The sequence below is a fragment of the Ailuropoda melanoleuca genome, chromosome 10 (genome assembly GCF_002007445.2).
Source record: "Ailuropoda melanoleuca isolate Jingjing chromosome 10, ASM200744v2, whole genome shotgun sequence".
Taxonomy (NCBI): Eukaryota; Metazoa; Chordata; class Mammalia; order Carnivora; family Ursidae; genus Ailuropoda; species Ailuropoda melanoleuca.
In genome coordinates this window covers 32,048,101-32,076,076 of record NC_048227.1, presented here as the reverse complement: position 1 = coordinate 32,076,076, position 27,976 = coordinate 32,048,101, and the positions used below count along the sequence as shown (strand labels likewise).

The following is a 27,976-nucleotide window of genomic DNA, read 5'->3' as shown; positions in this document are numbered from 1 at the left end:
CTTATAGCAACTCAGTGGTGGGGGCGGGGCGGGGGGCGTTGGGGGTGTGTCTTCTTATCCTCCTTTTCAGATGAGAAAACCGAGACAACAGGGAGCAAGCAGCTAAGCCACTAGCCTCACCGGCCTGCCCCTCCCTCCAACTTTGCATGGTTTTTATCTTTCAGATTTGAGCCCTAAAGCTATTTCTTCCCTTCCCTTGCAAATATCTCTCTCTGCTATCTAGGGATATGCTCACATGTCTACTTTCTCTATTCTTTTTTTCCTGTGAACCAAAAAATGTGAAAACATCATTCTATTGAATGGTAAATTCTAAAATTTCTTGCTAATTGTATGCTTGCATTGGGAAGATTGAAAGCTGTGAGCATTTCCTCGGAGATACTTCTATCTTTAAAATAATAGCAATCCCTTACCATAAAGTGCAGAGGATTGATATTCCAGAAAATACTTTTAGACTGTTACCATCCGAAGAAGATAAATTGTATCTCTAAGGACTAAACTGTCCAACTTCCTGTTGAAATTATGTTATTGCAAATCTTCAAACCCTATAGGTTCCTGGCTACATTCACTCTAATAGAATATCTACCAAGAGTCAAGTGGATGAACGCAATAGCTCGTCAACACTTCCACCCTTTCCCACGCCTATTGGAGCCTGTAGTGTACATGATATTATATGAGAGGGGCAAGCCCCGCCGTTTCACTCTTCTAAGTGCAATCGAATTTTAACAGCTTAGCCTGGGTTGGAAACAGAGATGGGTCATCTGAGATGACCACTAGAGAATTCAAAATGGGCAGATGTCTCTCTCCCTTTACTCCAAACTCATATAGTCAACTGCTTATTGGCTAATAGCAGCTGGACATTCCACAGATAATACAAATTCAGCAGAGCCAAGTCTGAGCTTCCCACATCCCCATGCATGTCTGTTTGAGCTCCTGTGTTCTCTACCCCGTGAAGTGTCATCCATCACCCACCCTGTCCCCCAAAGCAGAGACGGGAGGGGCATCCTTGTCTCTTCCCCTTTACCCGCCAAAACCCAAGTCTGATCCATTTCATTTCCCTGATTGCTAAAGACCTGGCAGGCACAGGTGAGGGGTCCTGGGGAGGTGGTGGTGGTGTTTTTGCCAGGGGCATGGAAGTTCTAGGGTACAAAATAAAGAGGTGACTAGGAAATGAAGTACCCAGATAGGACGTGAGGCCATAGCCAGAGATTGTTATGTGCTGGCCATTAGTTACTAATGACAGAGATGAACCCTGGTGTTACAAGTTTCACTGGGGGTGGAAGGCAGGGCTCAGGTGAGGTGACAGATGTAGTGACTGTCGCGCTGTCAGCCTCAGCCCTGGGTCCTGACGATGTTGTAGCTTGAGCTAGAGCTCTCTCCCTGTGCTCCCACAACCCCGGGGCTGACCCTGATCTCAGCGGTGAACAGAGAAGATTTTAGGTATCTATTGACTGGCTGGCTGCCGACAAGGTTCTGAGCTCCTTGAAGGCAGGAGCTGTGTCAAATGGCGTGCTGCCTCTAACTTCTGGCAAGGTTTCTAACGCTCACTTAGCAGGTGCATTCGTTTCCTGGGACTGTCTCAAAGAACAACCACATACCGAATGGCTTAGAAACAACAGAAATTTATTCTCTCACAGTTTTGCGGGGGAGGGGTGGCAGTTGTCCAAAATCAAGGCATCAGGAAGGCCATGCCCAAAGGCTCTAGGGAAGAACGCTTCCCTGCCTGTTCTAGATCTGGTGGCTCCAGGCATCCTTGGCTTGTGGTGGCATCACTCTGATCTCTGCTCCGTCTTCGTGTGGCCTCCTCCCTCTTCTCTGTGTCCTCTCCTAAGGACACCAGTCTCTGCAATCATTGCAGTGAGGACCTGCCCTAAGATCAATACAATGTCATCTGAAGATCTTTACATCTGCAAAAACCCGACTCCAGGTGAGGTCACGTGCTGAGGTTCTGGATGGACATGGATCTGAGGGGACCCTGTTCAGCCCACTACTATAGGGGTGCAGTAACGGGTGACTATTATAATTCTTCCATGGTCCCCTTGCCTGCTTAGATTCCTTCACGATCTGCTCTCACGGAACTATGATCTTTTCTCTCAGAGCATTTTCTTCTGTTTGTGACTCACACCGGCACTTTGCTGATACCCGTGTCGCCCAGCCGACTACAAGATTCACGGGAGCAGAGGCAGTGGTTCGTGGTGTTCCTCATTCTACCCCCAGCACTGAGCGCAGTGCCCCTTATGTAGTGGACACTCCATAAATACCTGTTGAACGAACCAATGAACGGACGAACGAACGATGACAAACACGCTGTGTGTAGTCCCTTCCCTGAGCTAGGCGCTCCCTCCCACCCGGGGCCCCGAGGCTCTTGCCGCAGAGCCGGGCTCCGTGCACAGCTCAGCTGGCCGTCTCTGGAACCGGCTGAGTTTGTTTAATCATATTATACAGTGTGCGTGTTTTACATGATCAATATATGTCACCCTAAGTGAACATGTCACCTAGCCTAATGGCTTCTGCAGGAACAGTTTATTGGGGTTGGCATTCTCCTTTTTTGATGCCTGCTCCGGCGAGGGCAGCGACAATGGGCCCAGGACCCTTGGTGCCACTTGCCTCCCTGTGCCATGGTGTGCTAAATGAAATATGACAAGAGAGTGGCTTCCGGTAATTGCCATAATTGACTGTGGAGAGTCCATGATTATGCCATTAGCTCCTCTCTGGGTAACACATCATGAATGTGGCCATATCTCACTGCCTTGGAGACCATCAGAACTGCACGAAGGTTCAAGTGGGATGGCCTGTCCCTACTCCCTGTTCTCCACCACATGCCAAGATTTCTCATCCTCATGTCTGAAAATTAAGGGCTGGAATAAGAAGACCTGAGTACGGGCTTCAGCCTGGCCGTTTGTTACAAGGAGGTCACTGGTAGGACTCTATATCTCAGACATCTCTGGGTCTGTAACTCTCAGGGTCGGGCTGTGGGGGGGATGGAAATAATCCCTTCCCTACTGCGGTGGTTAATTTTGTGTGTCAGCTCCCCTGGACCACAGAGCGTCCAGATTAAACATAATTTCTGGGCGTGCCTGTGAAGGTGCTTCCAGACAAGATTAGCCCTTGAATCCGTGAGCTCCATACGGCAGATGGCCCTCCCGGTGTGGGTGGGCACCAGCCAGTCTGTTGGGGACCTGAATAGAACAAAAGGCAGAGGCAGGAGGAATTCAGTCTTTTTTTCCCTGCCTCACCACCGGAGTTGGGACATCTCATCTCATCTTCTCCCGCCCGCAGACTGGGAGTTACACCATCAGTTCCCCTGGTTCTCAGGCTTTCGGACTCTGAGAGAGTCACACCACTGGCTTTCCTGGGTGTCCAGCTCACAGATGGTAGATTGTGGGACCTCTCGGCTCCCATAACTGTGAGAGCGAGTTGCTCATATAAATACATATATACATATATATATATATATATAGGTTCTATTCCTCGGGAGTGCCCTAACACACCTACCTACCAGGCGTGGCTCTCGTGGTTGAGAAGGTCCAAGGATGTGACTGTGCACATTACTAACTTCACAGCATCTGTATTATTTACCACACTTGCATTCCATCCATTCAGAGAAAGGGGAAAATACGCTAGTATTTCTAATGAGTCTATCCGAGCATTCACCTGCTACTAGTTTCTTGAGCAGCTTTCAGAACCTTGAGATGAGGGAACGAGGTCCGCAGCTGATACACTGGGCTTCTGTATGCCTTTTGTTTTCGAGACAGAGCCTCTGCTAGCAACCTTTCCTCTGCTCCAGTAAATTCCTCGTCCTGAAAATGCAGACAGTCCATGAATGTCAGTGCAGGGAGGATGACAGAAATCAACTACCCAGAAATGGCAAAGAAGCGTTAGTCACTCATTCTTCCACGTCCTCGTCCGGAGTCTTTGCTAGCTACTGCAATAAATGATGGTCCTCTTTCCCACAGAGTTTTGCAATTAGCAGTGCCATGACAAATGCTGAACAACTTGCACTTGGGGCGGAGGTGGGGGAGAGAGAGACCTGGTGCATACTAACACTTGCCTGTATCTGTGGAGTGAGCCCTCCCGTCATGGCTGACTTGAGTACGACATTGCTCGAGGAGGAGTTGGTAAGAGTCACATGCAGCCAGCTCTCCTGAGCCTGTGGGAGCTGGCTCTTGCACACCAGAGAAATATTTCTCAACACAAAGCCCCAGAGATCCATGGCCAACCATTTACAATTGGCAGAGGGAAAAAAAAAATCTTTTTACCATCTCTTTATCCCCTAATTTTACAGATCAATAAAGTCCCTGAGAAGAGAAAACAACATGAACAAAAATGGTGCAGCAAAGTAGAGAGAACACCAGTCTCCAGAATCCTAGCTCTTTCCTCTGCTCAACACCCCTCCAGAGGCTACATGGGCAGGGTTGGATTCCAGATGATTCTGCTGCCACTTGACCAACTGTGGTTTGAAGAAGACAACCAGAACTACTCTCAGGTACTTACCATCTCTTTACTTATTTAATCCTAACAGCGACTGTATGGAGTAAGTACTATTACTGTACTTACGTGACGGATGGGAAAATAGAAGGGGTATAGCTTTCCTGTGGTTGTGGAGCCCGTAAGTGGTGGTGCTGGAAAAACCACACTTGACGGCACAGGCTCTTAACCTCTTGCAGAGGCAGCTCCTGACACGGCCCCAGTGTTCCCACCTCCTGTATTCACAACCTTGCATAATCCCTTGCCTTTGAATGCAGACTGGGTCTAGTGATTGCTTCTACTAAGTAGAATTCAGCAAAGATGATGAGATGTCATTTCCATGATGAGGTTGCAAAAGACTGACTTCCACCTTGCTCGTGCTCTCTCTTCTGCACTCTCTCTTGCTCACTCTGATGAAGCCACCATGTTTTAAGATTCCCTATGCGGTGACCCATGTGGCCAGCAGACCTCTGGCCAACAGCTCTTGAGGAAGTGAGAGTTTAGTCCAGCCTCCTGTAAAGAACTGAATTGCCAATAAGCACATAAGTGAACGTGGAAGTAGGAGCATGAGCTAACACCCAGATTACGGTTTTGAACAGACCCTGGGACAAGGACTCCAGCTCACCCCCTGGATTTGGGATCCAGCAAAACTATGAAATAATTAATGCTGCTGTTCGAAGGTAGTTCGTTAGCGCTGGATAGCTAACACACCACCACTCTCTGCAGCATGAGCCGTTCAAGTAGGATGACCTGGACGACGGCGTTACTTGACTACCCTAAAACCCAATCTTGGGTTAGGGGGAAGGCGGGGGGGCACAGTAGAATCCACAATACGGGGCTGTTGGGAAATAAGGTGAAGTGATACCAAAGAAAGTGCTTAGGGGTGCCAGGGTGGCTCCGTCGGTTAAACAGCTGCCTTTAGCTTGGGTCGTGATCATGGGTGCTGGGACGGAGGCCCATGTTGGGCTCCCTGCTCAGCAGGGAGTCTGCTTCTCCTCCCTCTGCCCCTCCTCCCTGCTCGTGCTCTCTCTCTCGCAATAGACAAAATCCTTTTTTAAAAAGTGCTTAGCAGAGGAAACAAAAGCACCAAAAATATGAGTGGAAACCAATTCTGTCTGGTTCCAAATCCTTGCATTGTCTACTGTGCTGTAGTGTATAAACAGGACGGGGAACAAGAAGTAAGGCAGACATGAGGTGAGAAGAACCAAGAGGGATTTGTTCTTTTTGTGAACAGGACACTGATGAGTGAGCAGTGTTTGGCAGGACTTAAGGCGGGCCAGAGCCAACCCTACATTGTGTGAAGGTTTTGGGAGGGTGGTGAGATACACAATATTTATAAGGCAGTCAAGGACAGATCTGTTCATTCTTCATAAAAATCTCAGCAGGCTGCACACTTTCTCCTTAGAAAAATAAAACTAACTGGTAGATAGATATAATTATACCCGCCACGTAACTTCAGGATATAATTACTGACCACGTTCATCCATGCATCACAGAGGAAATGGAAATGATTTGGCCACACACTGCTCAGCCCACCAAACTTGCAAGTGGACTCAGCGTATCTTTTCTGAAGCCACTGGCTGACGGTTCGACCTGCGTCTGCCCTTGAAGTGTTGAGATCCCTTGGTCAGCATATCTCTGTCAAAATAAAGGGTATGATCACAATTAAAAAAAAAAAAAAAAGAGTACATGGTTTTTCTGGTCAGCTCGGGGGGTGGAACTAAAAACTACTTTTTAGTTCCCAGATTATAATAGTCTGCTGGCTAAAAGTTCAGACTCAAGAGTAGACTCTCTGGGTTTGAAACCCACCAGTTCATTTTACTACTAGCATAACTATGGACAAGCAACTCAACCTATCTCAGCCTCAGTTTCCTTATCTGAAAAATTGCTAATATTTCTTCACTGTGGTTTTGAGGATAAAATGAGTTCAGGTATCCAAAAAAGTGCTTAGTACAGTATTTGACACACAGGTGGGGCTCAGTGAATAATCATTCTGCTTCCTTTTGTTTGTGTTATTTTAAACGTGAGCACAAAATGGAACACATGGGGGAAAAATTTCTCAAGGTCAATATTTCGCGAGTTGTGATTTGCAGGCAATGTTAACTGGCACTGAACAAAATTAGAAAGAAAGGGAAAGAAGCAGGAGGAAGTTTCTTCCTTAGTGAAATAAGATAGGACAATTTAGATGAAATAATGTTAAATGTTTATTCTTTACATGACTTTTCAGTCTTTAATACGCAAATACGCGTGTGACTGTCCGTAAAGTATGTGATGTTTTCGTAATTTATTTCTATCCACACAGAACTCTTTTTTTCCTCCCCAGAATTCTTGTTGATATGTTACAGAAAACTGGTTTTGAGAACATACTTTAGAAAATCGTTGCTATAGGATTATCTCAGCTCAATCAGACACTCTCCACTGGAAATTTCGGGGCATTTGAAGCAATGTTCCACACAACCAAAGCGCCGAGTAGAATCTTTTCTGTGATTTGTTCTGTTCTCTTTCTCTACTTCTGTCAGTTTTCTGGAAGCATCTAAATTCGGGGACCGCCAGATAGTCTGTTTTTCTTTGGTGTTCCCCTGGCTCTGTTACAGAAAGGTGAATTTTCACTTTGACTGAGGGATTCTCTCTATTTGCTCTCTCCCCACGCTAGGACTCTCAGGGCTAAGCGTGCACCTCACTGGTCTCTGTCCCTTTGTCATGCAATAAACCTCAAAAGGGCAGAGTCCCCAGGGCTTGGTTCTTGTTTTTACAAGTCTAGAGTACAGACTCTGGCCAAGCACCTGGCATGGCAAGATCCCACGTCTGTCAAGCTCTGGGTCCTAAAGGGTCGTGACCAGTGCCCCAGCTTGAAATGTGTGTCTGCAGGAGGACAGAAATCACTACCCACCCAGACGTCTCTCCTACAGAGTAAATCTGGAGAGCGCAACAGGTCAGCCAGTTGCCCCAGCAGCAGCTAGCTGCGGGAACCAGAAATTGCCCCCCATGTAGAACGGGGAAATGGCCAAACCCAAGAAATGATCCTGCCCCAGTCTCAGATTCCCCTGTATTCTGACTGACCCTGTGTTGTTTTCCATGTCTTCTCTCAGCTGACTGTCAGCTAATCCCTTAACATAGTACGTTGCTCACTTGAGTGTAAACTGATAAAAAGATGCTCGCTAACCTGACTAAACGCTATCAGGGAATTGTGCATTTTAGGTAGGGTTCTTCAAAAAAGATAAGCCCTGAAACTCCGATAACACCATGATTGTTGTGGGGAAGGAAGAAAGAGTGAAGAGTTGAAATCCCGGTTCTGCCAGTTCATTTGCTCAGGTATCCATTTATTCGCCAGTCGTGTAGGGAGAACGTGCCCTGAACCAGGCGCTGTGTCAAGTGCTTAGAACAGAGTGGAGAATAAAATAGGAGCCACTGGTCCAGTCATCACAGACCTCATTAAGCTCATATATATATATGCATGATTATAAATTGTAAAAGGGCTACCGTGGAAAAAGAACAGGGACGTGTAATAGAGAACATGGAGAAAGACGTGATTCAGACCCAACGGTAAGGTCAGTTCTCTCTAAGGAGGGAAGACTGAAGCTGAGCTCTGCAGGGAGTGAATGCAGGGCTGTGTAGAAGCGGTGAGGGAGGGGAGCATCCCAGGCACAGCCGCGCATTCGCTCAGGGACTGAGGAGGGGGGAGCTCAGCTTGTTCGAGAGACGGAAGGGAAGCCCGCGTGGATGGAGCGCGCTGAGGGACAGAGCATCATGAGATGGGGTTAGCGTGTCAGCCACCATCTTTGGCAAGACGATGCCGCGTAACGATCGGCTGCAGACTTCGGTGGGATGCAACGCATGTCTGTTGCTCGCGTATCAGGGGTCAGGGTCATGTATCAAGACCGGCTCCCCGTGTCTCTCGTTTTCCAGCAGCCCAGACATAGTCTCGCGGCAACGGCAAAGGCGCAAGCATGCATTTTCATGCGTGCAATGCCCTTCGAAGGGGGGGCTCCGCACTGTCTCACCATCGTTTTCGTAGCCAAAGCAAGTCATGTGGCCAAGCTCAGAGCCGGAGCGGGAGGCTACTACGCAAGTATACAGTAAAGGGCCTGAATAGTCCACTGGGATGGAGCACTGGGGGCATTTTTTCAACCTTCCACAATTCGAGGGACAGATGGATAGAAACCAGTTAGTTCCTTGAAGGCCAATGTACATACTTCGTATTTTATTCTAAGTACTATAGGAAGGTACTAAGCTGACCGTTTATTGCTCATGTGACCTCGGGCAAATCATGTGCACTCTTGAATATTTGTTTCCCCGTCTATAAAGTGTGTCTGTAGTGGGCGCAAGGGAAGGATTGCTTCTTGGGTAAGACACTCAAACCGTCTGCGCCTTGTGTATTTGTATATGAAAATGAACTGATGCTACGTCCCTCCTCGGATTATAGGGGAACGAAGCCGGGTAATGAATGCGAAAGTGATTTGTAAGCCGTGAAGTGCTCAGCAGCCGTCATTTCCTGTACTACTGACAGCAATGCCGAAAAGTCGGGGACAGGACTCTCATTTCAGAGGTGAGGAAACTCCCCCCCAGAAATGTTGAATAACTTTCTTGCATTTGTCCCATTGCCGGGAAGGGGAGGAGGAATGAGGAGTTGAAACTCTCATCCGGCTGATTCAAAGCTCCCAGCCTTCAATTAACTATAAATTAAATAAGTTGCTTCCGCTGTATGAGGAACTGGCTGCGGTAAGACCTTCAGTGGAGATTACTGGTGTCCCTGGAGGTGATGGGTGTGATTTAGACCTTTCCGCAGCTACTGCTGAGCCCAGCGCCTGCCCTTATCCCAGACCCGCCAGTGGCCAACAGCTCATTCACCAGGGGCCATCCCAGCTGATTGGTTCATCAATAACCCATTATCTCTGCCATTGTAAATATCTCAGAAGGAATGTGACTTTCCGGGAGGAATACCCAAGCACACCCAGGCTGCTTGCAGCCAGTGCATAGCCTGGGTCTTGGGAAAAGAGAAATAGATACCCACTTCTGGCTTCCCATGACAACGTGTTACAAAATCCCCCTGCCGTCCTTGACAAAGGGGAACCAGCTAGAACTGTCTGAAGATGCGGTCCTTGCATAAGGAGTCTGTCCCATTTGCCACTCACAGAACACTGCTGGGATGAGAACCATAGTGAAGAGAAGAATTACCCAGAGCAGGCCCAGGCTGGCAGGCCCCAGTACCTGAAAGTTGCTAGAAAGAGCTAGAGGTAACCAGAAGCCCCCCTGGGAGCAAGAGATAACCAGCCATTTCTGCTTCTATAAACAGGCTTCCTGCTACAAGCCCCCTGCCCTTCCCTAGCCACTGTTCCCATCTAAAGCAACCCCCCACTCCCACAGTTTAAACCCACCCACCAGAAGTCAGCATAGTCCTTGGAACTTGACCCCCTGCACTCCCCTATAAAAACCCTGTAACCCCCACTACCCGGGGCCCAGAATTTTGAGTGCGAGCTCGTCTGGGTCCACCAGCGTAAAATAAACCCAAGTTCTCCTGCTTCTCCAGGTCTGATTTATTCCACAACATTCCTGGAGGCCCCAGCAAGATTCCAACCGTTCTGGCCCCTTGAGCCACCAACCAGGGGCCGGACTGCACCGAAGCAGGAAGGGACTCCAGTACTGAATGAGGCGGCATGCCCCGCCCCCCCAACGGTTTTCCAGGTCCTCCTTCACCCCAGAGTTCCAACCGTCCGGGCAGTCTTGCCCCAACCAGACTCCAAGGAGAAGTGGACCAACTCGCCTGGCAGCTCGTCCCGACTCGGTAGGCCTCCTGGGAAGACAATCCCTAGTCAGGTCCCACTCCACCGAGCGGAAGGGGAGCTTGATCACCTCCTAGGAATTTCTGAAAGGAATTCCACAGGACTGGGACCTCCTGGAGGGGGAGGAGCCGTAATAACGTGTGTGTGGATGTGTGAATGAATGACCGGCCAGTTTGAGTTTGTGGCTCCACAGTTTTGAGACTATGGAGTCTGAGTGAGCCCCAACCTGTTTCTGTGGTGACCTCACAGAGTCTAAGGCGAGCCCTTCGGGGAGCCAGTTCAGGGCTTATAAGGACTCGCTATGGCTAAGAGGCCCCCACGTCTCCTCCGGGAGAGCGGAGAGGTGGGCATCTGATTGGTCTCTCTTTGGAGGGACACCCTCGTCTGTCTCTGCGCCACTGAGGCAGGGAGGGAACACAGAGGGTGGGCAAGAGACCCTCTGTTCGTCGTGGGCAGAAGCTCTTCAAAGCCTACGGTCCTAGACTGTATGCTCACAGATTTTAAGGAGGGATTCTCGGGAGACTATGGGATCAAAATGTCTCCTGGAAAATTTTGCACATTATGTGAGTTGGAAGGGCCCACCTTTGGGGTCAGCTGGCCCTCTGAGGGTACCCTAGAACTACCCACTATCCAGGCCATTTACAGAGTTGTGGTTGGGACTCCCAGATACCCTGACCAATTCCTATATATTGATTCTTGGCGTCAGATAGCCCAAACTCTGCCCCCGTGGGTCCAATTCTGCACTAATAGGAAGGGCTAGAGTAGGATATCTGTAACCCAAGTAAAAGAGCCCAAGGGCTGTAAGAAAGCAAAGCCTGTTTATCAGGGAGACCCAGAGACTGAGGACAATGTGTTCGTGCCCCCGCCATATGCGCCAAGTGCACCACCACTGGGACAGCTGATGCCCTACCTTCTGGATAGCCCACCACCTTCAGTGAGCCCACCTCAGCCTCCTCAAGCCGGGAGGGAATTTTGAGCCCGTCCCCGTCCTGGAGCCCCAGCCCCACCCCATGAGCCGACGTCCGCGCTCATCTCAGATTCCAGTTCCCCCAGCCGAGGCTCTCCAGATGCCGCTCCATGAGATGCAGGGGCCACAACAGATAAACGATGATAACACCATCCTGCCCGGACCCTCTGTTCTCATCTATCAGCCCTTTAGCACCACTGACCTACTAAATTGGAAAAACCATACACTGCGGTATTCAGAGAAGCCTCAGGCCACGACTGACCTCCTGGAGTCCCTGTTCCAGACCCACCAACCCACCTGGGATGATTGCCGCCAGATTCTCCTAATGTTCTTCAACACGGAAGAATGCCGACGAATCCTCATCGAGACACATCGTTGGCTCCAAGGCCAGCTCCCATCTGGAGCCCTAAACACAGAATCGCGGACAGTGGAGGCAGCACCCGACGCTCGGCCTGGCTGGGATTTCCGTACAGCCGAGGGACTAGCCGCCCTAAGTTGACACCGTACATCTCTTCTACACGGACTCAGAGCCGGGGCAAAGAAGCCAGCCGACATGTCCAAAACTGCAGCAGTCATCCAGAGATCAGAAGAATCACCAACTGACTTCTGTGAGAGGCTATGCGAGGCCTTCTGAATATACGCCCCATTTGATCCAGAGGCCCCAGAAAACCAGCGAAAGGTCAACTCATCATTTGTGACTCAATCATACGCCACTATTTGCTGAAAACTCCAGAAACCTGAAGGCTTCGCTGGCGTGAATGCTACCCAGCTGATAGAAGTGGCGGGTAAGGTCTTTGCAAATCAAGACCATGAGCCAAACGAGAAGCAAAGAATGAAAACAAAGGTATCGTTGCTGGCCGCGGCACTGGGAAAACCAGACCCAACCGGACACTCAGCCCCACTGCAAAAGGGGGGACCCAATAGGAGGGCCCCACTCCAACGAGATCAACATGCCTATTTTAAGGAGACTGGCCCCTGGAAAAATGAATGTCACCACTGCTCCCACCGCAAGGAACCAGCTCAAGGGCCTGACAAAATTATGGCAGCGTGAGCCCGAAGTGCGGACCTTATCAATCTAGCTGGGATTGAGTCAGATTAGGCTCTAAGCTCCCAGGCTTCCTTATATTATGTCCCTGAGAGCCTATGGTTAAAATGAAAGTGGGGGGCCAACCGTTGACTTTCATGGTGAACACAGGCTCTGAGCATTCAGTGGTTACCACATCCGTGGCCCCACTCATGGGCCATAAGGCCAGAATTGTCGGGGTGACTGGTTCCCAAACTGCCCGCCAATTTTGTGGACCCCCAAACATGCCAGCTGGTGGGGGGGATCACAGTGACTCATGAATTCCTATACCTCCCAGAGTGCCCTGTTTCCCTCCTAGGTAGAGACTTACAACAAAGTTTGGGGCCCAGATCACCTTCACCCAAGGGGGGCCTACAAGCCTCACCTTGGGAAGGCCAGATTCCCTCATTATGGCAGTAACTGTTCCCGCAGGAAATGAGTGCCGATTTTACTGCCGAGAAAAAGGAGACCCCACGAAGCCAACCAGTCTGTTGGACGAGCTCCCTGACATCTGGGCTAAAAAAGGACTTCCCGGCCTGGCCCTTAACCATGCACCAATCGTGGTGGGTGTCAAGCCAGGGGCCCGCCCTGTTCGACAGAGACAATATCCAGTGTGCCAGGAGGCATGACTGGGGATTCAGGCCCACTTACAATGACTAAAGGATGCAGGAAAACTGATCGAATCCCAATCGCCATGGAACACCGTACTGTTAACCCCTCAAGAAAACAGAAGGAAGCGACTACCGGCCTGTCCAGGACTTGCAGGCAGTCAACAATGCCGTTGTCACACTACACCCAGTGGTTCCCAACTCCCATACTCTCCTAAGCCTCCTGCCACCACAAGCAAGCTGGTTTACCTGTTTGGACTTAAAGGACACTTTCTTCTGCCTGCACGTGACTCCAGCTAGCCAGTTTGCCTTCGAATGGGAGGACACTGGGAGGAAGACACAGATGACTTGGACCAGACTGCCACAGAGGTTCAAGAACTCAGCCACAATATTTGGAGAAGCCCTGGTGGTGGACCTATCCACCTTCCTGACAGGAAATCCACACCGCACCCTGCTCTGATACGTGGCCGACCTACTCTTGGCAAGCTCCAGCCAAAAGACATGCTGGGAAGGGACGAGGGCATTACTGACCCAACTCTCCGAAACAGGCTACAAAGTTTCCCGGAAGAAAGCTCAAATCTGCCGGCAAGAAGTCTGATACCCCGGTGTGTCATCTCCAAGGGGCGACGTGCCGTAGGCCCAGAGAGAAAGCAGACTATCTGTTCTATCAGCCTAAGACCAAAAAGGAAGTCTGAGAATTCCTGGGAGCAGCAGGGTACCTGGATACCTGGATTCTGGATACCATCTGGATACCTGGATTCTGGATACCATCTGGATACCTGGATTCTCAGCTCTGGCAAAGCCACTGTATGAGGCCATGGCAGGAGCAGGCAAGGACTCTCTAAACCGGGGCAGGACCAAGAAGAGGCCTTCCAGGAAATAAACTGCAGGCCAGCACCCCTGCATTGGGATTGCCAGATGTAACATGGCCATTCAACCTCTTGGTTCATGAAAGGAACCACACAGCCCTGGGAGTCCTCACCCAAACAGTGGGTCCATAGCAGTGACCTGTGGCCTACCTATCAAAATGCCTGGACCCAGTGGCATCGGGGTGGCCACCGTGTCTCCAGGCCCTAGCTGCCACAGTGGCCCTGATTAGGGAGACCAATAGACTCACCTGAGGACAGGATATCAACGTCAAAGTTGCCCCATGCAGTTACCACCCTAATGAATGGACAGGGACACAAATAGCTGACCAGCTCCAGAATGGCCCCTTACCAAGGACTGCTATGTGAGAACCCCCGAGTCAGGCCAGAGACCGTGTGGGCTCTAAACCCTGCCACCTTCCTGCCAACAGAGTAAGGACCTCCCGATCACAACTGTGAAGAAATAATAGGTGAAGTTTACTCCAGGAGACCAGACCTGACGGTGTCCCCCTCTCAGATCCTGGACTTGAGCTCTTCATGGACAGAAGCAGCTTCATTCGAGAAAGACAACGGAGAGCCAGATTCGCGGTAACTACCATCAATAACATTATACAGGCCGGAGCCCTGTATACAGGCCCAAGGATGGTCCACACAGTGAGCCAAACTCTGGGCATTAATCCAGGCACTACGACATGCAAAAGGAAAACAAGTAAACATCTATACTGATTCAAAGTATGCCTTTGCCACCTTACACGTACACGGGGCCGTTTACAAGGAGAGAGGACTGCTGACAGGGGGATAGAAAGAATATAAAGAACAAAGAAGAAATCCTCCAACTTCTGGAAGCAGTCTAGGAACCGTCCCAGGTAGCAGTCATCCACTATAGGGGCCATCAGAGGGGCACAGACTATGTCATCGGGGGAAACCACCTGGCTGACCAGGCAGCAAGGGAGGCGGCAGAAAAACAGGGCTCCCCCAGGGAACTGGGACAGGCTGCTAAACTCTTGATAGCTCCAGAGTTGCCTCCCATCCCAAATTACACCAAGGAAGGAAAATTTGAGGAAAAAATGAGGCAGGAATAAAGGGAGAAGGGGGCTGGTGGAAACTGCCTGACCAAAGGCTTTTCATCCCCAGGGCTGTAGCAACCCCCTAATAAAGCAACATCACAAACTAACTCACTTGGGAAAAACGGCCCTGGAGAAACTGCTGGACAGATACTATTTCATCCCCAAATCCCTGCCCTGTGCACCCAAACAAGCACTAGGTGCAGTATAAGGGGACGAAATAATGCAAATCAGGGCCTAGACCACGCCCCAGGATACACACAATGGGCACCATGCCTTTCGAGGACCTGGAGATAGACTTCACAGAGGTCAAGCCATGCAAGGACACCAATACCTCCTGGTCCTAGTTTGCACTTACTCAGGGTGCATTGAGGCTTACCCGCATGCACAGAGAAGGCACGAGAAGTAATAAAAGCCCTCTTGAGAGAGGTCACCCCAGGTGTGACCTCAACTCAAACAACGGACCAAGTTTCATGCAGAAATCACCAAGGTCATACAGCATACAGACCCCAGAGCTGAGGGCACATAGAGCGCATGAACCGGGCCCTAAAAACAACTTTAGCCACACTCGGCCAGGAAACTCAGGCCCCTGGGTAGAAATGTTACCGCTGGCCCTGCTCTGGGCATGCCATACCCCAAGACCTTCTGGTTACTCACCCTTTGAGATTCTCTATGGAAGACCACCCCCCATAATAAGCAGGCTTGGAGGAGACCTCTAACAGATGGGAGACTTAGAAATGTCCTGATACCTCCAAGCTCTGGGAAAAACTCTATGCCACGTCTCCCGAGAAGTTTTAGAAAGAACCCCTATCCCCATGGGTAACTGGGCCCATCCCCACCAACCGGGGGACATGTGTGGGTAAAAGATTGGAAGAAGGAGCCACTCCAGCCCACTTGGACGGGCCCCCATCTACTAATACCGGCAGCTCCCACTGCTGTTAAAGTTGCAGGTATCACTCCCTGGATCCATCATGCCCGAGGAAAGAAGGCAGCGGCCTCCGCAGATCCAGACGGTTGGCAGACAGCCTGGGACCCGACTGACCCCCTCAAGGTAAAGATCCAGAAGACGACCCAGCAGCCCAGCCACCAGGGGAGCCTCCAGCCCGACTTGACACCCCACAGAAATTCGCATATCCCCCGCTTGAGGAGTTCAGGACCTTGCTCCAGTCGCGAACCTGGAGGCCGACTGGTCAACGCACGGTGGAAGCTCGAGGAACTCAACGGGGAACATTTGGACGCCAAAGTCTTGGTGCCACCCAATACCAGTAATAATAGTGGTACTGGTGACCCTAGTGTTCTCTGTGGGTCTGAGTCAGCCGCAGGCGACTGGAACTGGGACACACAAAATCACTCTAGCCATAGTCTCTATAGGTGTAGTGAGTCTATTTGGTGGAAACTACTGCTTCTTATAAGTGCCCCCCCCACTTTAAAATGACTCCCCTGACACTAGCTCTGCGGCTGTTGATTACAGGGCTAAGCTCGGGCTACCTAGACGACGACATGAGTGAGGACAGTCAATCACACCAGCCGCAGGCTGTAAGGATGCTAGGGGGCACCAACCACCGCCGTGTACATGCCAGCATTACCACCAGCCCCCTTGGTCAAATGTCCTCCATACATGGCTAGAGCCCACCTGACCCTCTGTCAACACAAGGGTCTATTCTACCTGTCCGGTCGCCCGACAGATCAATGCCCCAACTGCTATGCGGCCCTACCCCCCCAGGATCCCCCGCCTCCTTCACGGCCTCTCAGCTCTCCTGTCCAGAAACCCCCTGCCCAGACTTTCACTCTCGCTCTAGCTACGGCCATTCCCACCCCCGGACAGCAACATCAACCCCACAGTCTCTCAGTTCTTCCCCCTCAGTATACCCTACCATGCCGAGACAATGTTACGACCTGAGGGAGGTCACTGTTTGTCACAGTAAAGGAAAGGAGCTCATGACTGGAAGTACTAAGCCTAGGCTATATCGGGGCTATAAGGATCCAAGATGTCCCAAGGTAAAGGGTCCGACCTGCTAGGAACCTGACCTTTATGGCCCCTACTAAGGCTTCCTCCCCATCAGGGACCTCCCACCTTAGACCCTCAAGTAAGTACATGATAGAAGGGGTCCGCCCCTTCCTCAACACAACCAAGCCTCGGTTGGCCGCAGATGGCTGGCCCTGCCTGCAGACCAGGCCCCTTCAGCTTATAGCAAGCCCCCTGAGTTTCCTTACCCTGATCAGGCCCACAGCCGACCCTCCCAAGCCCACAGAGACAGACCCCAAATCGGCCCATGTACTGTTGTCTTACCAGGCCTCCCACTGTGTCCACGAACCTGGGGGAACACTTCAGTAGGAAGTCTATCCGCCACCCAATGTCTCTAAACCCACAACTGCCCTTCACTGATGGGTGCACTTCCCACACCATGGTGCACTCCAGAACCGGGCACCTGTTCCTGTGTGGGAGATAGATTTACCGATGTTTGCCGGCTAACTAGACCGGGACACGTACGTGGGTGCTTCCTACTCCCCAGGTGGATATAGTCCCCAATAATCAATCCCTTCCCATTGCCTGTTAGCACACACGTGGTCCACGAGAGCCATCCAAGTCATCCCACTCCTGTTTGGACTGGGCAACAGCCGTGGGCACAGGGATAGGAGGAATCACCCCATCCTTCTGTTACTACAAGCAGCTGTCAGAAAATCTCGCAGAAGATACAGAGCAGGTGGCTAAGTCTGTAAGGACGATACAAGATCATAGAGACTCCCTAGCAGCTGTGGTTTTACTGGAGGGGCTTAGACCTGCTCACTGCTGAAAAGGGGGGACTGTGCCTCTTCCTAATGAGGAATGCTGTTTCTACGTGAGCCAGTCAGGGTTAGTCAGAGACATGACCCAACAACTACACGATCGGGTTGCACACAGGAGACAAGAATTAGCAAACTCGGGGGGTAACTGGTGTAATGTCTGGGGCTGGGCTGCGTGGCTCCTTCCCTTCACCAGCCCACTCCTCATGATTCTACTGGAGCTCCTGTTCCGTCCATGTATTATTAATCTTATCACCCATTTCATCAGCTCTCAGATGAAATCAACTAAATTGCAACTGCTGGTAACTCAGTACAGACCTCTAGACCAGCAAAAACCCAATGGTAATGTTCGGTGTCCATTCCACGTTAGAAAAAGCATTGAAAGGGAGGGAATGAAAAGGAAAATAATCCAGAGCAGGCCCAGGCCGTCAGGCCCCAGTAGATGAAAGTTGCTAGAAAGAGCTAGAGGTAACCAGAAGCCCCCCTGGGAGCAAGAGCTAACTAGCCATTTCTGCTTCTGTAAACAAGCTTCCTGCTACAAGCCCCCTGCACTGCCCTAACCACTGTTCCAGCCTAAAGCAACCCCCTACTCCCCTAGTTTAAACCCACCTACCAGCAGTCAGCATAGCCCTTGGAACCTGATCCCCTGCACTCCCCTATAAAAACCCTGTAACCCCACTACCTGGAGCCCAGAATTTCAAGTGTGAGCTCATCTGGGTATGCTGGCGTGAAATAAACCCGAGTTCTCCTGCTTCTCCGAGTGTCGCTTGGTTTCTCACGGGTCTGATTATTTTCCGCAACAATAGCATAGGTCAAGTGATGGGCTTCCACACCCTAGGCCACAGAGCGGTAAGTAGAGGGCGGGATGCTTCAGAACCAACCAGGGATCTTCTCCAAACACTTGAGTCTCAGGGCTTGTCCCCTAGAGATTGCAAATGAGGTCTGGAATAAAGCCCAGGGATGCGGGCTTTGGTTTTCCTCCAGCGATTCTCCTGCAGGGCCGGGTTTGAGACCACTGCTCTCGTATCACAATGCAGCTTGAGCGCCTACTGTGCACCAGACCCTTCTGCTGAGTGCTGAAACAGACAGCAATAAAATGCAGCCCCTGACCTCGAGGACCTCACAGATGAGGCACAAGACAGACACACCGACGTATGGCTATGGTGATATGCGAGAAGGGATCAGCTGAGCTTACGCAGCCTTTTACACCAAAAAGACACCCTGGCTTTCCGAAAAGAGCGTCTGGTTCGTGCTCAGCTTCCCCCGTGAACTCCCCAAACCACTCAGCTTCCCTTTTCATTAATTACTGTCCTCTTTACAGCTTTGTCTCACCCCCACACCTGGTTCCATGGTTCTGACCGTGGGCTGTCACCTTCATAGCAATTCGGACATTTCTGCTTTACTCTCTCACTCTGGTTCACCAAGATGGACCCTCTGCCCAGTCAGGATCATACAGAAGGATGTCCTACCAGCCTACTCCCTACTCCCTCTACTACGGGTGGGGAAAGTCCTAGAAACCCCGGTTCCCTTAAACGGGTAGGAATAAATGCTGTGCGAGCACCAAAGAGGAGTTTGTTCATTCTGCTTTACCTGGATGTAGAGAAAGCCACCATCCCTTCTCAACAGAAAGAGAATTATGGATGTGAACAGACCCATTCCCAGGAGGCAGAAAGGGGATGGTGATAATGACACATCTTATTAATTAAAAAGAGATTCTGTTATCTCCAAACTGGTAGAGAATTTGGAAGATGGGGTTGAAAATTCTCCTTGGAAATAAATGGATTTCCATCCTGGGGCAGAGTTCTCTGAAAGCTAGGATCTTGTCAACCTTTTTATCTTGCCCATGCTTAGTTGCCAAGGGGGTGCAAGATGGAAGGGGACAATGCCTGGAGGCCAAACCCCAAACCAAACTGAAGAAGCCACTGCCTCCTCTTGGGTTTCCACCTGATGCAAAGCTTAAGTGCAAGGATGCCTATTACATGAGTTTGTGGTAGTAAAAATTTGGAAGGAAAAAAGCAAATTAAAATATGCCACATATAAAGAGTGAGATAGTACACGGTCATTACAAAAGAATGAGATCTCTAAGATTTCTTAAGTGGAAAAGAGACTCTGAACACTATAGGATATTTCTATTTTTTATATAAGAAGATACACACACACACACACACACACACACACACTCACTCCTGTTGACAGTAATTACTGAGAAGGACTACAGAAAGGGGTTGAAGAGATCCTGTACTTTTTATTCTGAATCTTCCATTTTCATTTCTTACTTTTGTTTAAAAATAATGGTCTTGCACCTTAAGTTGTGGAATTATGGATTTTTGTTTTTAACTTTATAATGATATGTGTGTGTGTTGATGTATATATTAATTAAATGCATTATTACATAAATATAAACAAAAGGGAACTATCTGCCTATTATACTCATACATGATACACCAAACTACGTTCGAATTATCAGCTTATCTTATTAAGGTGACTGGAGTACTTACCACAGTCCTGGGTCTTAGATTACTTAATATAGGACAGTAAATGTCCATTATTACTGAATTGAGGAAACAGAAATCCCACTATTTTTTACAGGGCAACTCTCAATACCATTTTTACCAGGCAAGGTTCTGATTTCTTTATGTGCTTTATCTACCATTTCAAAGAGTCAGGAGCTTTACTCAATGTTTCATTCACCCACCCAACAAACATTTAGCATGCTAGTCAAACACAAAGCGCAAAGATGGACAAAGTCAGGCTCATTAAGCCTATTGCCTTGTCCTACGCTTGGTCTTCTGGGACCTTTTTTGGAGAGAGAGGATTTTGTGGAAGGAGATTTTGCATCATTATAAAAATGACCCAATACCCAGAGAAAACCGCACACTCACCCAAGTCTGCATTGGCAACACTGACCCATGTTTCACATGGGGACATCAAAGGGAGTTCTCTCAAAAGGAACGATACATCCTTAAAAGTTATTTGTGGGGAAATGACCAAATGAGCATACATACCTGTTCTTTCCACTCAAAACCCATGATCAGATGATAGTAAAATATGACATGGTATTAGCCAAAAGGACAGAGAATATAGGATAGAAAACAATAGGGGATGGGAAATAAAACTGGAGGAAGTTACAAGGGAAGTGTTAGGAGAGGGGGAAGGATGATACGTGAGTAGAAGCCCCGAGAGCTCCCACTGGGAGGAATCAGCCAGCTACCCAAGGCGTAAGGCAACTAACTTTACAGAGAATAGTTAGACCCACTGTTTTCCTCCTTAGACCCCCATGGCCACTATAAGAACTTGAAGGTTTATGTTCTGAAGAAATTTTAACAGCCAGCCTACAGACTCAGGACTTCAAGCCAGGTTGAGGGCTAAGGTTCTCTACTCCCAGCATACCAGCAGCCAGGCACTTACCTTCCCAGGAGGAAGAATGAAAGCTTTATTTCTGGAGAACCCCAAGGAAGCAAACTTCAGATCTCCATTACTAACATTTTGGGTCCTTTGATAAAAAGGATGCAACATTAGATGATTTTTTTCGAGTGAAACATACCAGATAACAGCCACGCTCTACCCACTGTGCACAGAGAAATTTTTAGTGTGTTCCTAAGTCTATGAACTGTCCATCAAGGACCACCAGACATTAGAGGGAAGCCTTCAGAATGAAGAATGAGACCCAGAAACTTAAAAAAAATAACAAAATAATCCAGGGAAAAGAAGACAATTACAAGAAAACCTAAAAATATATCATCTCCAAAAAAAATCCCAGAAGACACTGCATTTGTAAAGCAAGAAAAAAGGAGGCATGGGGAGTCAAATAACACAAATAAGCTTTAAAAAAATTAGAATATTATAAATATTAGAGCAAATGTCTTTAAAAATCAAGTTTTTAGAGAATGAAGTAAAATGAATCTCTAGAATGCAAAACAAAAGACAATTTGAGGTCAATATATTTTTGGAAAAATCATATGGAAGTTTAACATCCACACAATAAATGTTCCAGAAATAAAGAACAGAAAATAAAAACAGGAGAGAAGTGTCCAAAAATAATAATAAAGACACTTTCTATAACTGAGGGATATATGACTTCATATCAAGTGTGTCCTTAAGCTAAGGAAGAAAGGAAGAAAAGGAGAGAGGGAGGGAAGAGAGAGAAAGAAAGGAAGAATTCCACACCAAGATGCATCACTGTAGAATTTCAGAACATCTGAGACACAGGATGGTCACTAGAAGATTTTAGGGAAGGGACAGAAGTGGGAAAGAGAACAGCCTATCACATGCAAAGGAATAAGAAACAGAATGACATCGAACATCTCAACAGAAACATCAAATAGCTAGAAGGCTATGGACCCATGTCATCAGAATTTTGAATAAAAATGATTTTAACTTAACTTTCTATACCTAGCCAAACTATCAATCAAGTAGAAAGGTAGAATAACATTTTCAGACATGCAGGCATGAAGAAAAAGTCCAAACCAACCCTATTCATGTGCCCTTATTCAGATGAGATTTAATAAAATGAGAAAGGAGATCAAGAAAGAGAAATATATGGAACCCAGTAAACAAGTTCCTTTTTGGAGGAACTAAAGAGATGGATGATGGTAGCTGTGCCCCAGGCCTAGAGACCAAAAAGAAGGAGAGGGGTGTTGATGGATTTTTGTGTGTGTGTTCGAGCATTTGATAGAATTGTTTATAGTTGACATGCTGGTTGGAAGCATGTATCAGGAATTACGTTAATCACTGAAATTATACCATTATTAAATAACATAAAATTATATTATTAGATAATTATGCTATTATGGAATTTTTATTTATATTATTATTCACTTATTGTTGAATGAAAACAACTGAATGGATTTCCACCAAATTTTAAAGACACCGCATTAAGGAGGGCACTTGATGGAATGAGCACTGGGTGTTATACGCAACCGATGAATCACTAAACTCTACCTCTGAAACTAGTAATACCCTATATGTTAAATAATTGAATTTAAATAAAGTTAAAAATAAATAAAATTTCAAAAATTTAAAATTAAAAAAAATTAAACCAAAAAAATAATAAAGATATTGACTAAAAACACAAGCTATTGGCCAACACAAACGTTTCTGTGAAGGTCAAGGTTCAGGCATCAGACAAAGCTGATGTACAGTGAGAGCTGCGTGTGGCTGTCAGTCCAGAGAAAGGAAAAGGGAGAGGAAACAAACTGGGGCTTCAAATATGTGTCCCAAGTCAAAAGTGCCAGGAGAGATACCCCAGACTATGGGGACTGATTTATGATGGGGACAACTCTAGCTGTCCCTGTGTGAGGACAGCAGGCATTAATGGATGGGTTGAGGGCAACAGTTCACCCCAGCAACACCAGCATTCCCAGTCCTTACGGAGCTTATATGGAGCAGGGGGTGGGTGAGAGGGGGAGCAGACCCATCAACAGAAATATGAGACAAGTACAGGAGAAGCAGCATATCGAATTGTTGTCCAGAACGGAGGCCATTCATTCTCCTGGAACAACCCAAATCTGCCCCCAGAAGGAACCTCATGAGAAAAGGAGAAATTGGCCACATGGAAGAACATGGAATGGCATTTTCAGCAGATGGAAGTACACACTCACCTCCATGTGTTCAGAGGACAACAGAGGCAGGAGACAGACGGTAATCAAGCCCTAGACAGACAGAAGGATCTCGGTTTTCCATGTTTCCTAACAGTAACTGCTAACATTTATCCCAGTCTTGCCATATGTCAGAGACCGTGCTGAACACTCACGTTACTCTAATACTCACCGCTGAGTCGAGCACTAATGGCCAATTTACAGATGGAGAAAATGGAATGCAGAGGCGACAAATACATATTCTATACAGGAGGCAGGAAGCAGAGCAACCCCTGAATGCAGGAGGAGTTATTCTGGAGAGAGGGGACTTGGGAACAGATTTGAGGAAGGCCAATGGCACCCTCAATGCCACTCTCGGAAGCGGAGTCAGGCATGTGGAGTCCTGCGTGGCATTTCACCATCCTGGTGTTTGTTAATTAGCGTGCAGGTTAATGTCATCTTCTCCCCTGACGTCGGGGGAAGTGGACACGGCTGTCATGTTCAGAAACGCAGCTTGGTCTTGAGCTTCCCGACGGATCGTGTGCTGTGAGGAGTGAGGCGGAGAGATTGACTTCCTGAGCTGTTGAAGCTGGCGAAAGTTCAATAAGTCAGCTGTCAGCGTTAGGTCCCTTGCAGGCTCAGGAATTTCAATTTCAAAGTACAAGAGATTGAAGTCTTGAAACACAAGATCACCAAACACTAATGATTCCTGAATTCTGCGAGGGGCGTGGAAGCAGGTCAGAAACAGCGGCTTTCGAAGGGTGCGCACAGGGAGCGCACACCCCTCCTGCTGGATTAATTCTGTAGGCGTTGAGGAGAAGAGGGAGCTTGGCTGTCGAGGGGTGGGCACCTGAGACGAGACGGGAGACATTTTCAAAGGCCTGAGAAGGGCCTCTTGTAGTCAAGGCTTCTCTCATCTTCATTGCTCCCTGGCCAAATGGGCGAATCTCCAAAGAGAAGGCATCATCTCCGAAAAGGCAGGTGACGCAGAGTGGGGAAAAGAGCCTAAGACGCCTATTGAAAGAACAAAGTCTTACTTCACGAAATGGGTTTCCCAGACACTATACCTGGCTGTTTGTTCAGCCGAGACGGTGGAGATTTTCCCATTCGCTGTGCTTCCAGGGTCCATATAGAGGGTCTCCAGTTCCAACCGGACGCCGGCAGCACATTGCCTGATTTCACATTCAGGTTATTGAAAGGATCAGGTGTAAACTACTGTGTATGAAGCCAATTGCTTGACCAAAACCTTGCAGAAAGGCTTTTTAGTTTTCCCCTCAGGGTAAAGCCTCTGGTGACATGACCTGTCCCGTTGCTGTGTCATCTGCATCCTCTTTCCCTAAACGCCAAGAAGAAGCTACGTGAAACCAAGGCCGCCTGAGGCCCGACCTCTGAGCATGGAGCGCTTGTCAGGACCCTGCATTTGGACTGAACGAGTGCCAAATGCCATCTACTGCACATTCACAGGACAAGCTGGCATCTCCCCAGATCAGAGTCAGAGGTCGCTATTGCAATGGGCATAGTAATAGATTTCAGTTTAGGTTGCTTAAGAGTTAAAAAAATAATAATAAAAATAAAAGCCAGCCCTTGCATTTCTAGATGCCCGCCTCTACTGTCTTCCCTGTGCAGAAAGCAGGTAGCGTCCCCCCTGCAGGTTGAAGGAAATCCAGGCATCGGGATGAAGCAAAGCTTCGCCTTGTCAGTAAGAGGAAAGGAGCCTCCGATTTCTCTGCACCTAAGCGGGCACAGGAGGAAGAAGATTGGAGACGTTTCCATTCAAGAAGGAGAGAGAGGAACAGAAGAAAGGCAGGACGGGCAGAGCGATGCTGGCAGCCAAGGAGGAGAGGGGAGAAGGCGGCAGGACCCTTCAAAGAGGCTGAAACGGAGAGAATAGCAGATCCAAGGCAAACTAGGTCTGCCTCCATTTCGGGTCGGAAGTCTGCTAAGTTAGTTAAAGAAAGTCATCCTTAGGCATTGGGAAAATTCAATTTTCATCACAGGTCCTGATGACATTTCCTTTAAACGCCAGATTCAATAGCGAGATACACCTTCAGGGGGAAAATATTCTCTACAGTAAGAAGGTGAGATAAGGAAGCGAGTTAAAAGCTCTTTTTCCTGCTATGCAAATATTCTCCAGTAACACTAACAAGATAAATATATTTCTGAGATGCCTAGTTTCCTCAGTCACGGGTTTATTTCTGCAGGTTTCTCTTCACTCTTTGCCTCTAAATTGAACACTTTGTGGCTGAAATTTTTAAAGCTGTTTTCCTCCCACGGAAAAGCCTATGTTCAATGTTCAAAAACTAAGGGGGGGGGGAGTTGCGGATTGAGGTGGTGATGGAGTCCCCTGTTGGCGGCCACAACTCTGGGTGAACAGGAAATGTCCTGCGGAAGTCCCCCAGGGACTCATGGAGGAGTGAATGTCACTTCACCCACGCCTTCTTTCCAGGTGGGCAAGAAGACTGTGGCCAAGACAAAGAGGGACATTAGAAGGTCACCCAACTGAGGACGATACCTGATTACCCATCCTCCGGTCCCTCAACCTTCTCACCATACCCCGAGTCAACAACAGTGGAGATACCTGGTCATGTCCTGTTGGAAAATGTCCAGCTCTGAGCAAACCACTCGGGACTGAGATTGCCTACTCCCTCCCAGAGTCTCAAAGTTCTCATCCACAAAAGGGAAATAGTTATTCCTTGCTGGCCAGGTACTTGTGAAGGGGAATCAGACGTCACTGGTAGTAAAGTGCCAGGAACACAGCAAGGGATGGTTCCCCATTCCCCGCTGTATTCGTTTCGTATAGCTGCTGGGACGGGCCACCACACATTGTGTAGCTCCAAGCCGCACAGATATAGCATCTGCAAGTTCCAGAGCTCAGAGCTGTGCAATGAGGTTCACTCGGCTGAAGTGAAGTTGTTGGCAGGGCTCCGCATGGGGGGAATGCATGGCTTTGTCTTCTCCAGCTTCCAGAGGCTGCTTGAATTCCTTGGCTCATGGCCCCTTGCATCTTCAACGTCAGTAATGTAATATCTTCAGATCTCTCTCCATCTGTCTCTCCTCTCTTGTTCCATTATACATCTCCTTTCCTCAAACTCTGGCCCTCCTCCCTCCCTCATACACACACCTCTGTGATTAACACTGAGATCCACCCAGATAACCCAGGATGATCTCCCCATCTCGAAATCCTTAACTTAATCTCAATTGCACAGTCCTTTTTGCCATGTAATGGAGCATATCCATGGGTTCCAGACATGAAGATGCAGACATATTTGGGGGGGGGCTCATTATTCAGCCCCCCACAGCGGTTGTTATTAGTATCAGGTTGTTGACTTTATCCAAGCAGTACGACTCAAATCTCAGTTCAATATGCCAGGGTTATTTTTCAGATTTCTATTTTCAAATGTTATCTCTATAACATCTCAATGGTATTATTACTTTTTCAGTCTATTAGTGAGCCATCTAAAACAGACAGCTCTGTTAGTGGTCCGCATGCAACACTTCGAGGGTCTATCCATAGTAACTGTTGCTGTTCACAGGGCAAAGAACCATCCATAGTCCAGAGCCTTGGCCCCCATACTTTTCAAATTAGGAGAAAGAAGTTGGATGATGAAGAAATGGAAACAAGTAGACTGGGGTAGAGAAAGCAGCAGAACCGAGAGAGTTCTTATCAAAAACCAATGACTTGGTCACAAACAATCGGAAGTTCCATGTTGCCCCTCCCCTCCCAATCGCTTAGCTGACCTACAGGAGTTTCTAATAAAGGACTGTAATAATTCGCCACTGATGTCCTCCCACATTGAGCTTGGGGAAGAGAAAATTAGCTCTGCCAGAGAGTTTCCCTGAAATCCTCTCTCCCTGCTCTATCTTCAGCCTTCACGCCGGCTGCCCCTTCCACAGATAATTTCCGAAGAAAAGCCTCAAACCCAAAGAAAGCAAAGGCATGTTGCTGGGGTCCATTTTCCCTTGGAGGGGGAGTTAGCCCACCCACCATACTTCCTGATTTCTGTTCAGAGCCATAACTAAGTGGGCCATCTAACCTATTCCCCCCCAAAAGGAAAATCTATATCATAAACAGAAGAACGAAGCATAAAAGCAACCCTAAGTTTTGGAATCCAGGGAACAAATAGGCTTTGTGTTAACAGTCTCTTCCCTTAAACAAAGATTTGACTCTATTTTTAGAGTCAAAGAGTCAGAGTAATAAGTGTAAAGAGTCAGAGAATAAGTGCTTTCGACTTTGCAGCTCGTGTGGCCTCCCTCACAACCACTCAACGGTGGGGTTGCAGCCCAAAAGCAGTCATAGACAATATGTCAACCACTGGGGTGGCTGTATTCCAATAAAATTTTATTTACAGAAACACACAGCCTATGGATTTCGCCTGCAGGCTATTATCTGCCCATTCCTACTTTAAACTTTCCCAGTACTTGGGGTGAGAAGAGGAGATCCATGCTGAAGAGGAATGAGGACAACCATTGGCCTCCCCAGGAGCCACAAGAAGTGAGTGAAAACCTGGGCAGATTTCATTCTTCTCCTCCTAGCCCAGGGCTGGCCGCAGGCAAAGGTATAAAGCAGGAGCATCTCGCTTCCACCTCCTGTTCCAGCCTTCGAATCACACTGTGCTCCCTGATGCCCGTGGAGTTTTACTCTCAGAAGAGCCTACGAGTTCATGTTACCCCGAAGGAAGAATCCTGTCTATCAGGTGGCCACTTAGCCACAGTGCAGACACCACCAGCCACGGGGTCTCATTGTTCCGGGGGGCGGCTTATTTCAAGCACTCGGAATATGCCCTCAAAGAAAGAGTTGAGACTT

At 48.4% G+C, this 27,976-nt stretch overlaps 1 protein-coding gene across 1 annotated transcript in view; it reads left to right on the top strand.

Moving 5' to 3' along the window:
• The window catches only part of LOC117804082, a 50,534-nt gene extending 34,287 nt beyond the window's left edge, over window positions 1-16,247 (top strand). Inside the window, exons 2-3 of the mRNA XM_034669574.1 lie at window positions 9,925-10,246; window positions 15,757-16,247. Of these exons, the coding sequence (XP_034525465.1) occupies window positions 9,925-10,246; window positions 15,757-16,247 (813 nt within the window). The remainder of the gene's footprint in view (window positions 1-9,924; window positions 10,247-15,756) is intronic.
• The last annotated feature ends 11,729 nt before the right edge of the window (window positions 16,248-27,976 follow it).